The sequence below is a fragment of the Morchella importuna genome, assembly GCF_003444635.1.
Source record: "Morchella importuna strain M04M26 chromosome Unknown Morimp01GS028, whole genome shotgun sequence".
Classification (NCBI taxonomy): Eukaryota; Fungi; Ascomycota; class Pezizomycetes; order Pezizales; family Morchellaceae; genus Morchella; species Morchella importuna.
Window position 1 is genome coordinate 79,563 of NW_025763425.1, and position 12,237 is coordinate 91,799.

At 45.0% G+C, this 12,237-nt stretch overlaps 4 protein-coding genes across 4 annotated transcripts; 3 read left to right on the forward strand and 1 right to left on the reverse strand.

Annotated features, from left to right (window-relative positions):
- Positions 1-593: 593 nt before the first annotated feature.
- Positions 594-2,435, reverse strand: LAJ45_08128 (uncharacterized protein; the record flags this gene model as incomplete). Its single annotated transcript, XM_046117681.1, has 9 exons — positions 594-731; positions 812-1,146; positions 1,235-1,255; positions 1,325-1,531; positions 1,593-1,608; positions 1,673-1,771; positions 1,878-1,903; positions 2,001-2,101; positions 2,158-2,435. 9 exons carry the CDS (start codon positions 2,433-2,435, stop codon positions 594-596), a joined length of 1,221 nt encoding a protein of 406 aa, XP_045968968.1.
- Positions 2,436-3,665: 1,230 nt separating this feature from the next.
- LAJ45_08129 (uncharacterized protein) lies at positions 3,666-4,265 on the forward strand (the record flags this gene model as incomplete). The annotated part of the gene is made up of 3 exons (XM_046117682.1): positions 3,666-3,792; positions 3,926-4,061; positions 4,262-4,265. 3 exons carry the CDS (start codon positions 3,666-3,668, stop codon positions 4,263-4,265), a joined length of 267 nt encoding a protein of 88 aa, XP_045968969.1.
- A 15-nt stretch (positions 4,266-4,280) lies between these two features.
- Positions 4,281-8,525, forward strand: LAJ45_08130 (uncharacterized protein; the record flags this gene model as incomplete). Its single annotated transcript, XM_046117683.1, has 7 exons — positions 4,281-6,665; positions 6,734-7,097; positions 7,153-7,577; positions 7,637-8,065; positions 8,116-8,140; positions 8,405-8,449; positions 8,518-8,525. 7 exons carry the CDS (start codon positions 4,281-4,283, stop codon positions 8,523-8,525), a joined length of 3,681 nt encoding a protein of 1,226 aa, XP_045968970.1.
- Positions 8,526-9,956: 1,431 nt separating this feature from the next.
- On the forward strand, positions 9,957-10,343 carry LAJ45_08131 (uncharacterized protein; the record flags this gene model as incomplete). The annotated part of the gene is made up of 3 exons (XM_046117684.1): positions 9,957-9,995; positions 10,072-10,131; positions 10,194-10,343. The coding sequence occupies 3 exons, from the start codon at positions 9,957-9,959 to the stop codon at positions 10,341-10,343; spliced, it is 249 nt and encodes an 82-aa protein (XP_045968971.1).
- Positions 10,344-12,237: the final 1,894 nt, after the last annotated feature.

Here is a 12,237-nt window from a genome sequence, read left to right on the forward strand (position 1 = left end):
ATCTATATTCCCATCATATGTGATTTATTATCTACGTTGAGGTCAAAGCTATCACCCAGCACAGAAGAGTACAAGTTCCGCCGAGCCCCTGCATATCGCATGTAGCCGGTCCACCAACAACAGCGACACATCGAGGCATCCATGTTTCAGAAGTCACGACAAGAACCTATGACTGTGACCTATCTTTTTCTCAAAATCTCTGCCTAATAGGTGTCGAGTTGTCAGAGTTGAAAGAGCGCCTATCAAGTTATCTTCCGTAGACAAAGTATATACCTACATGTATATATACCAGCGCAACAGCCTGGATTCCACCAGACCAGAGTACAACACACTATATGGCTGAAACTCAGCACCGTATTCCGTCAAATTAACATATCACATTGGTTGAACACAGCGATCTCTACAGGTACATGTGCCTACTAACCTCATGGCAGAAAGTTGAAATAAATAAAACCGGACAAATTCAAAGCCAAGCCATAGAATGATGTACATAGGTAAAATTACCAAACCAACGCTAGCTATTTACATACATATTGATATCTCTTGTCGAGTCCCGGTAAAAATAGATGAATATAAACGCCTGCGCCGTTCTACTAGAAATCCCGGAATTGTATATCGTACTTGTCCATCATTTCTTTGGGATATTCGTCGTCTGTTGTGGGTGCTGGTGGCTCGTAATGGTCAAAATACCTTGTGTCGCCTGCGAATCTAAGGTGTGGTATTATGGGGCCCTGGTTGGATTTAACATTAGTCCATGGGGAAAAGAAAGGAACTGCATAAAATATGTGTCGTGTCGTGTCGGGAGGCATACCGGGTTGACCTGGCTTTCTAGCTCTTGCCAATCAATCCCATCAAAAAACCTGTGCGCCATCACTTGATGGCCGCCACCACGCATGTTTCCTAACCGTGCTGATAGGTCTTTGGTGCAAAGTTTTCTTACTATATCCTTGGTTTCCTCTGGGACCAATGAAGGAAACGATATCCGTCCCGCAACAATCTTCTCGTATATCGCGAAGGGAGAGTTATCGTAAAATGGAGGAAATCCACAACTCATCTCATATATCAGTACTCCCAAGGCCCACCAGTCAACAGCTTTACCGTGGCCTTTACTCTGGATAACTTCAGGGCTTAGGTATTCCGGTGTTCCTGGAAAGAAAACTATATTAGCAGCACTTCTGGAAAAAAAAGGAGAAAAAAAGAAGAAAAAAATGGGATATTTGAATGTTTATTATACCGCAAAGTGTGTAGGTCTCACCTATAGAGTGATAAACCTGTCAGTAAAGCATAGCAAATTTAATTCGCGAGGAAATAAGACAAAACTCACGATCACCGACAACCTTGGCAAAGCCAAAATCTACCAATTTTACATGGCCTCTTGCATCGAGTAAGATGTTCTCGGGCTTCAGATCTCGGTAAACGATACCATGGCTATGTAAAAATACAAGGATCATTGCGATTTCTGCTGCATAGAATTGTGTCGTGGCAAAATCAAAACGGCGCGCTCGTCGTAGATATCCGAAGATTTCACCGCCTGTTGAAGATGGCGGATATTAGGCATTTGACTTGTGTGTTTGGGAAGAAAGTGGGTGCACCTGGCGAGTATTCAAGCTTTATTGATGGTGTTAGCATGCGCAGATAGTTTATCACTGCAGTAAATCCATGAAGGACATACAAGTATATATAACGAGTTTCGGTCTTGCCACGAGCACAGGTAATGTGTGATAAATGGGTGTGGCCGGCAGACTTCTAAAATTGCTCTTTCGTTGCGTACCTAAGTCATTTTTTCAGCGCTCAAGTATTCCCCATATCTTACGCGGCGGGAAACAGTATGATCGGGTCCGACTATAAGTTGTGAGTAAATGGGGATAATCACATACATGTTCGCATTGTTTCAGCCGAACAACTAAAATCCCATAGTACGAACATTAGCCTCTAGATATAAAAATTGCAGCCTTTCCTCCAGGCATATCCTGAGAATTTAGAGAAATTAACTCCCTTACTGTCGGATTTTTTCAACTGTTTTAGGGCAAAGAGAGGTGCCTCGCCAGAATTCGGCACGCTCCGAGGCTTTACAAGCCACACCCTGGCGAAAGTCCCGGTGCTGTCCCGCAGTCAGAAAAGGCAATCATTATCACACATGGCCAACTCGCTGATTACCCCAAGGTCGTCATGAAATCAAAATCATCGACAGAAGGTTTCCTCCACTCCGAATCATTCTTCATCTCTTCTTTGAAGTCCGCCTGCGCTGTAGTAGTAGAAATAGTGGACTCTAGTTGTGAGACAGGCGGCTGAGCGGATGATACCGGGGAGTGCAACGAGTCGCTTTGAAAGTCAATATCCATTCCCGAATCAAACTTGAGGCCTGGCTTCGATCTTTCTTCCTCTGTGATGCTATCTGGAGGAGGTGTAGGAAGGTTCGAAGGTCCACGGTGCATGTTGGGCTCCATGTTTCAGTGGAGAACGGTGAGTATGTAGGTGAGTATGTGAACGGTGGTTAAGCAGCTGTGAGATATGTTGTAAGCTCTTCAAGGAGCATTAACCAGAAAACCGGTTTGCAGAAGTCAAGTTATCCAAGCGTGGCTCGATCTTCCACAAGATAGTGGCCACACGGCGTCGCAGATGCGGGTCTTTATTGTCTGAGCTCTAGGCGCTGCGTTGTGGACTGAATGATCGCCTACTTTCTTCCCCAAACTTCGCGTCACAAGGAGGAGTCAGGGGAGCGGAGAGCCGATGGAGGGGCAGAGGGGGAACTGGGGGTCAATACTGTAATACAGACAGCCATATTACGGCCCACGGTTCGGCGCCGCAGATCGAGATAAACAGCGGACCTGTCCAGATGACAGTGCGGGCATACGGGTATGAAAATAATAATAAAAGTGAAAAGAAAAAGAAAGAAAGAAAAAACGCTCGTGTGAGCAGTATACCACGAGAGAGAGGAAAAGTCACTTTCTTTAGAATCTGCAGTGTTTATACACGCAACTTTCTCGCCATTATTCAACACGGTGGCGGAGAGAAGCCCGAAAGTGGCTTTAGAGAATACCATACCGACATAGTTACGAGCTGATGAAGTGATGATAAGATGTAGGTACATGGTGACTAGGTCTTTGTGACGGTAACGCCTAGTAGCCTACCAAGAATCAATATTTCAAGTTACTTAGTGCGGATATGATTGCGTTGGGGATTTCAAAGAGGGAAGCCCTTTTTCTCTCCTTTTTCCTTTTTTCCTGCACTTCACAGTTGCACAATAGATTAGACCAAATACCCTGCAGATGTTTCCAAAAGACTGGGGGTACGGGTACGAAGAACGGCTGGAGGTACATAAGTACATGTAGGTACATCTAGGTAATGTACATGATGTATGTAGTAAAGATGGGAGGGGGAGGGGCATCTTCTCTCTCTCTTTGGGATTTCATTCGGTAGTGCAATATGCTGGAGGTCATTTGGAGTTGTGGAACAATAACAGTAAGGACCTATACATAGTCCGGTCGAGGCGCCGAAGATTCCGTAGCTGGACCAGGCACGGAATGCAGTTAAATATCATCGGTCCGGACCTCGGAAGTTCTGAAGTTTACCAAAAATAAGGACTAAATCATGAGAGTAGAATTGAGTACTGTAAATAACAAGTAAACAACTGGACGAAATTGAAAAATAAAGAGCAAGACGCCATGGCTTCATTTCCGCTTCCCCTGATAAATACTAAATTGTACTCCGCAGTCTGTGCTTTCTGCTCCACTCTTACTGGACAAGTGATCCCCAAGGCAGCAGCTCAAGCCCACATACTCTACAATGTAGGTACTGAAGACCCTGACAAGCTCAGAAACACATTCAATATAGGCCGGGTAACCTAGAATCTCCAGACAACGGTCCCCACCACCACGACACCCAACGCTCTATCCGGCTGTCCATCCCCTAACTTGACCTCCAGTGTCTGTCTACCTCACTCACTCAACGCCTAAACTCTTACCTTTACCACCACCTCCGCCACAACCTACACCCCACGCTCCCCCTCCCCCCTCCTCAGAAAAGCTGCATGTCGTTACAGCATCTGAAATTGTACTCCCGTTTGTACTCACCATCTCATAATTCTTCTGTCTGGAAAACCTAAAATATACTTGCTATTTTACTCTGGGCTGGCTGGCTGGCTAGTTGAATATTGGTCATTTTTTTTTTTTTTTGCCTATCTGTCCATTTCCGCAGATAAGGTAGCCTTGGTGTACATATGTTCAAATCGCTAACCAATTATTATGGTCTTCTTGAACAGATAAGCTTTCCCGGTAATCATGGCCGATCCTCAGCAGAACTCACGATACCGTGCTCATCACAATCCTCCTGCTCCGGGATCCCAACGCGACAATGATTTCGCAAACATCTTTGGTACTGCTCCGTCCGGACGTTCACACACAATGACCTCTCAATCAAACCCAATGCCCCTAAATGGGCGCTCTCAGACAATGACATCTGCCTCACAAATGTCTGCTCCTGGCTATGGCGGTGGTAGCGGGCCAAACGGATCACCGCGTCAACAAAGACAAGGACACCCACCGAACGGCTACCCACCTCAGAATCCATCTGGCTATCCACAGCACGCCCAAAATCCCAACTCTAGGATGCAATCACAACCCCAAAATTTACCGCAACCTATGTATCCCGAGCGACGACCTTATCCCCAGCCAATGCGTGTCCAACCCCCTGGTGCCCCTCCCCCAAACCCCAATATGACCAAGCCAGCACCACACCGGTATTATCCACCACCACCTGCGCTGAATAACGACCCTTACCGTTCCAGATCTATGGCAGCTTCGTACTCACCTAATATGGGACCCCCAGGGCCTTCATTCGCTGGCTACCAGGGAACAAGACCTCCGGGTCCACAAATGTCGAGAACCACAGCTCAGGGCAGGGTTGTTCCCGAAAGGCATGACGAAAGGACAATGTCATTGACCACATATTCTCATGAGCGGGACCATGCGCAAACGATGAGTGGGAGAGTGATACCACACAGGCGTAAAGACTCCCAGGAAAGTCAATATAGCCAATATAGTCAGAGTGGGCAACCATCGGGTCAGCAGCGACTCAACTCCATGCCTGCAAGAGAAAACAATTTCGCCGCTAAACAAAGAACGCCAAGCTCTGCAAGTAATTCTTCAAGCATTACTGCATTCTCCGCTTCCGCTGCCCCCTCCACAACTTCGACATTCACACAGGCCACTGAACGGCCTTCAATGCACAAATCCGGAACATCCTCCTCCGGAGGGGGGGGAGGGATGGAAATCCCACCCCAGAAGCGAGCACCACTCGTATATCCAGCTCTATTATCTCGAGTCGCATTTGTATTAAGGGAGCGGATATTGATTGGGGATCGGGAGAAGAATCAGCTGACCTACAAATCAGCATTTACGGGCGCGGAAGCTGTGGATGTAATCGCATATATAATCAAAACCAGCGATCGGAGTCTTGCGTTGCTTTTGGGTAGGGCTCTTGATGCTCAAAAGTTCTTTCACGATGTTACATACGACCATCGATTAAGAGATTCACATTCGGAGGTTTATCAATTCAGGGATGGTAATGCTGGTATTGTCGATGAAGAAAACGAAGTTAACGGGGTATTCACTCTCTTAACAGACTGCTATTCGCCTACTTGTACACCACAGCAGCTATGTTATTCCATAGCTTGCCCTCGTCGCTTGGAACAGCAAGCGAGATTGAATATGAAGCCACAGCCTGGTCTAAGGAGGGAAGAGTCAAGGTCTAGCTTGCATGGTGATGACGAGAAGGAACAAAAGTTGTGGATTCACACAGTACCGAAGGAGATCGCAGAGGGTGTTTCGGAGAAGGAACAGAAGAGGCAAGAGGTCATTTGCGAATTAATATACACAGAGAGAGATTTTGTGAAGGATTTGGAGTACCTTCGGGACTTCTGGATGAAGCCGTTACTTTCGAAGAACCCCAACAGTCTTTCGCCGATTCCTGAGCACCGCCGTGAAATATTTATCCGTACAGTTTTTGGCGATGTAATGGAAGTTCACGCCGTCAATTCTCGTCTGGCAGAAGCTCTCACTCGGAGACAACAAATCTCGCCAGTTGTTCACAACGTCGGTGACATTTTCCTAGAATTTGTGCCGCAATTTGAGCCTTTCATTAGGTATGGCTCGAACCAGTTATACGGGAAACATGAGTTTGAAAAGGAGAAGGCTGCAAACCCAGCTTTTGCACGTTTCGTGGAAGAGACTGAACGTAAGAAAGAATCACGGAAATTGGAGCTAAATGGCTACCTTACGAAACCAACAACTCGTCTTGCTCGATATCCATTACTACTGGAGGCTATACTTAAACCTACGTCTGAAGATAATCCCGATAAAAAAGATCTAAAGAGGGCAACCGAGCTGATTCGAGAATTCCTTACTCGAGTGAATATTGAATCAGGGAAAGCGGAAAATCACTTTAATCTCATGCAGCTCAATGAACAACTCGTATTCAGACCGGGGGAGACAGTTGATCTAAAACTGACAGAGGAGGGAAGGCAGCTCCTGTTTAAGGGAAGCTTGAAGAAAAGCGCATCTACAGATGGTGGGGGAGATATTCAAGCATTTCTATTTGATCATGCCTTACTGCTGGTTAGAATAAAAGTGGTGAACAAAAGGGAGCAATACAAGGTGCATCGAAAGGTATGTCCACCAATTTTCATTTTTACATTCTTTTGCTTGTGGGGGATTATATCTGATATTCACCATAGCCAATACCGCTTGAATTACTTGTTATTACTCAAATGGAAGAGGTTCTTCCCGGAAGGGCAGGGGGGATTGCGAAACGGCCTTCTTCGAGTCTCATCCCCGGATCGTCTAAGACAGATACAAAAAAGATACCGAATGACTTTAATAACAAAGAAAAAGGATACCCAATCACTTTCCAACATTTGGGGAAACGGGGTTATATCGTTCCCCTGTTTGCTGGTTCAGTAGTTAGTCGAAGGAAGTGGATTGAACACATTGAAGCTCAACAAACCGTGCTGAGGGAGAGAAGTAACATATTTACACGAACAATTCTTTGCGACCAGTTCTTCAACGCAGGCAATCGTGTTAGCTGCCTTGTGCCCATTGGTAGGTTTAATACTTTATTATGAACAAAATTTAATCAAGCGCTGACTATTATCAGATGGTGGCCGAAAGCTGGTATACGGAACGGAAAATGGCATTTACATATCTGACCGGAAGTACAAAGATGGATCTATGCCAAAGAAAGTCATTGAAGTCAGTAAAGTCGAGCAGATCGACGTATTGGAGGAGTTTTCGATTATTCTCATTCTCTCAGAAAAGACCCTTATGTCTGTTCCTGTCGAAGGACTTGATCCCAACGATACAACCCTTGCCAATAAACGGCCGAAGAAAGTCATTGGACACACTAATTTCTTCAAAGCCGGTGTGTGCTTGGGACGAGTGCTTGTTTGTTGTGTGAGGAGTTCATCTCTATCGTCCACTGTGAAGGTGCTAGAACCGCACGACACTCTGGCTCGCGGTAAAAGAACGCCTGCTTTCCGTAAACTCTTACAAGGAGGACAGGACACACTAAAGCCGTTCAAGGTGCGAATATCTCTGATATCGATCGTCGTATAAAATAAAAGATGCTGACTAGCTTTAAGGAATTTTATATCCCATCAGAATCAACTTCAATACACTTCTTGAAGTCTAAGCTGTGCGTTGGGTGTTCGAAGGGATTTGAAGTTGTCAGCTTGGAAACCCTGGAAACTCAGTCTCTTCTTGATCCTGCGGATACATCCTTAGAGCTATTCCAGAGAGAAAACGTCAAGCCGATAGCCATCTACAGGCTGAACGGCGAGTTCTTACTTAACTATTCAGACTTTTCGTTCTTTGTCAACAGAAACGGATGGAGAGCACGACCTGACTGGCAAATTGCTTGGGAAGGTCAACCGACTTCTTTTGCGCTTTCATACCCCTTTATTCTTGCTTTCGAACCCAGTTTTATCGAGATTCGAAATGTGGAAACTGGTGGTTTGGTGCATATTGTGACAGGAAAAAATATTCGAATGCTTCATGAGTCAACGAGAGAGGTAAGCCCTATATACTTTAGCTATTGGTTACATGCGCTCACATATATCAGATCTTGTATGCGTACGAAGATGAAGGTAATGGTGACGACGTTATTGCTTCTCTGGATTTCTGGTCCAGGAACAAATCGTAACCGGTTTAGTGTCTTGGATTTTTACTTTGGTTAGGGGAGCTTGCATTTTAATGTGGGGTTGGTTTGATAATCGGTTGTGTTTCTGTATCCTTCCGTCGTCATCAGAGCGACCTTTCTTTTATTATGATTGGATCTCTCAGTTCTTCGGAATAACATGAGACCCAAATAATTGTCGTCTATTTTTTCTTCTTTGATGGTGGTAAGATAGGAAAGGAGGTGGCAACAAGCGCTGAGGTTAGAGGGAGCGTGGGTGGTAAGTTTCGATGTTCACGCTGGCGACTCGTGGAAATTTTTAATGATCGTCTATGGCGTTTTTTTTAGGACTTTGAGGAAGTTATTGATTCATATATTGTCTTGTCATAAACTTTTTTGTTTTACATTTTTTTTCTATTCCCATTTATAACATAACCTACCGTTCGTGTCCGCTTGTGGGAGCATCATTAGCGAAATATTTCACACTACCTACCAATGGACTACATGCAAAGTTCGATACCGCGTAGGTGCAGGCAGTGTGGTGCAGTGTGGTGCAGTGTAGTGGTGGAAGTGGAGGTCAACCCGGGAACGTAGTGTTTCAAGTTCCAGGGAACAACCTTGTCACGATTTGGTTCCCGTCATTCCAGAAACTCTGGACAGTAGGGGTCCGGAAAAAGTAACCTGGGCAACGTCTAAAGTGTGTCTTCCATCTCAGCGTGCACTCGTCTTTTACCCCAGAAGATCGGGGAAATCCGAGTGCATTCTCTGGCGAGAAACGCTCCCAGACTCCTTGGTTTTCGGAGAGAGAAGACGCAATTTCCGGATTCCCCTACCAGACCTTGTACTCTTGTGGTGTACTCTATGTAGTATGTATTACTTTATGCGGAAACAGGTTATCCCCAACGTATTCCTGTTGTTGTTTGGGTTGCAATTGGGGGTATCCTATGCAAATGAGGTTTGGTGGTTGTTATTTGAGCGTTTTATTCCCTCCCTCCCTCCCAGCTACGCCTCTCCTCCTCCCCTTCTTCGCTCCTTGATGGCCTTACCCCCACAAATTTCCAGAAATAAAACATTGTCTATGTGTAGTCGGTACAGTGTTTCCTATTGTAAGCCTGTGATTGATTGAGTTTGAGTGATCATCCCCTATCCTCGGAGCTTGTCCGACGTGCTGTGTTACCCAGCCCGGTCCTGCCTGTCCTGCAACTCGAGGATGCTCTGGAAGATCCTGAAACCATGACTTGCAGCAACAGGAGACATCATGGCAGTGGTTCGAAATTGTGATTAGATGGAGGGGCGCTTGGACTGACACGGGTGTTTTTATTTGTTTTTCTTTTGCTGCTTTCTTTTTCTTCTTTTTTTTTTCTCTCTCTTGGGGGGTTTGGCAGCGTTCCACGAGTAGGAAGAGTCGTTATATAAGCCTGCCATGCCAGCTCCTGATCGATTGGACTGGATTCGATTTGCAGATTGTATTCTTCTCTTTTTTTCTTTTCTTCTTCTTCTCTCACTCTCTGCTCTAGTCTCTATCCCTTTAATTGTGATCTGATCTTCGATTCACTGCTGTTAGTCTGCTCTGTTTCGTCTGCGAATTTGTTATTTACTGATCTGATCAGGCCAGCCATACATACATAACTACAGCGCTCCTCCACTCTAGATCTTGTCTACTCCGCTCTGCTGCACAACCTACCGTACCTTTTACAATCATTCTCTGCAAGAGAATTCCATTCCCTCTACATTATCCTCTCCTGCCTTCAAAACCAGCCTGTTACAAGAAGATAGCTTCATCAATCATGAGTACAAACGGGGCTTATTACTGTTCAAACTACTACGTTCGTGTCCAGACCACACCAGCCCAGGCCTATTACTATTTGCTACAAATGCTGCAGTTCACTAATACTACCATAGGGTTACCACCAATGCAAAAATCAAGTCCGTAACTGGGGTGAGAAATGCAATCAATGCACTGTATGTCATCCCCCATTCACCAATACAATTCTCCCGAATTCCATCTGATGTTGTTTTTATAGGCACAAGGGCGAACCACTACCGATACCACACCAAATCCCTTCAGCGGCTCGACGTCATCTGCAGCTGGAAAGAATGAATTCCTGCTCGCACCGAGTGAGAAGCTGAATCCGACGAGACGTGGTAGTGTTCCAAGAATTGGGACAGATTAGATACTGTTTAGAAATCATGGGAATGCCAGGTTGGCTTTGTTTTATTAAGGACGAGGAAAGTGGGAAGGAGTACTGTAAAAAAAGTCAATGTCTGTTTTTGGGTTGGGAGGCATCATCTGGCAGCATGAGGTTTAGTTCGTTGGTCGGCTGGCTTGTTTGCTTGTTGGTATCAATCATTAATACTTTGATTTATTTGTCTGCCTGACTCTTTTTTTTTTTTTTAATTTTATTATTTTGGTTCGCCATCTCTTTAATTAATCAGATTTACCTACATATTATTTATCCTATCAATTATTATCCATGGCGTGTCTAGGGTTGCGTGCTCTTTCTCCACAAAAAAACTGAAAATTTGATATTGTTGGTGAACCCGAGAGTCTGGAACCCGGTCATGCAATGCACCCCGGATGTTCCAAAACAGGCTAACCGTTATAACTCAAGGACTAAATTTTTCCTTACCATGAAGGTAACTAGGCAGGATTGCGGGGTTAATATAACTTGTAGCTGCGCTTTTACCCAAGACATCCCTGAAATTACTCTGAGGCCTAAACTAGGTAGCTCCTGACATTCTACATGTATCCAGAGTGTTAAAGAAGTGTTGAAGGTCTAGTATGTACGGGCATTCAATCCTTTACTCTTCCAAGCGAGAGATTTCTGAACGAAAAGGTGTGCAATTCACGGGGTATGATCGACCGTCATGGTGCCCTCGGATGTGGGGCCATTATGACTCAGTACATGTATGTAGGAGTACGTACATCGTCCCCAGCGGACATCAGTCTTGAAGAGGCATCGGTAAATACGAATGCCTCCTGTATTCAGTTGCAATAAGGGAGGCGGTCAATTTGGGCCGTAGGCAAATATTAAAGTTTGAAGGGTAGGCGGGGCAATTGTATGTGGTACTGATGTAGTAAGTACTCACCATTTCAACCATCATGGTGAAACTAAAGACAAGATACAAAAAATACATTCTGTCCAGCCGCAAAAACATCTGAAACCCTTTGAAACGCTCCAGCTGCATAGAGTAAAACGTCATTATACCCCCACCCGGGTCGTTCATAACTCTTATTTTTGTCTCAGAGAAATAGGCATGTACTCAGGTCTAGACCCTCATGAGCGCCCGGCCACCAGATCTGGCCCGCAACACAAACGGAAATATATGCATGCATACCAACGCATGGCATGGCATGGCGGTGATAAACAAACATGAAACGAGCGCGAGAAACACTGGTCTAGAATGTTTGTTTGTTGGTAACAAAAGGTTCCCTTCAGTGCGATAATAAGTAGGGACCAGCTCAAGCACTCCTCAAGAGTTTGGCATATTGATGGCGGTAGATCTATGTTGAGAAGAAAAGGAGACTGATATCCAGTTAGAAATTTTAATCTTGAACATGAACACTATCAATATGCGGCCTTGTTGGTAGCGAAATATGTACTTCGGGGATGTAAGCCTATCCTCTCCGAGACATTGTTTGCAGCAGTTCCCTTGGATACATGTAGATATATCCCCACGACTGAAGTACATCAGCTCATGTGTTGTAAGGGTGCTCTCGAGAATATTACTGGCGCTGTTGTAGGGCTAGGCTGCATGATGGGAAACGAGAAGCTGAGAGCGAGAACATATTTTATTTGTCTAGAACTTCAGGAAGATCGCTGTTGGTACCAAAGCTTACGCAGTGATTGAGGTGATAGGTAAGTACGAAACTCGAGCATCGGGGTAGGGCTATGAGATGGATCAAATGAGCAAGGGCCAATATTTTCTTTTATCATGTTCCACCTCTCTTCGATAACAGGCGATGCTGCGCATTTTGACTTATAATTAGATTTGAATGAGAATAATTTAATGTTTTGCTGCGTGTACTCTACCCGATCAGTGGAATGGGTGATATTATAGAATATG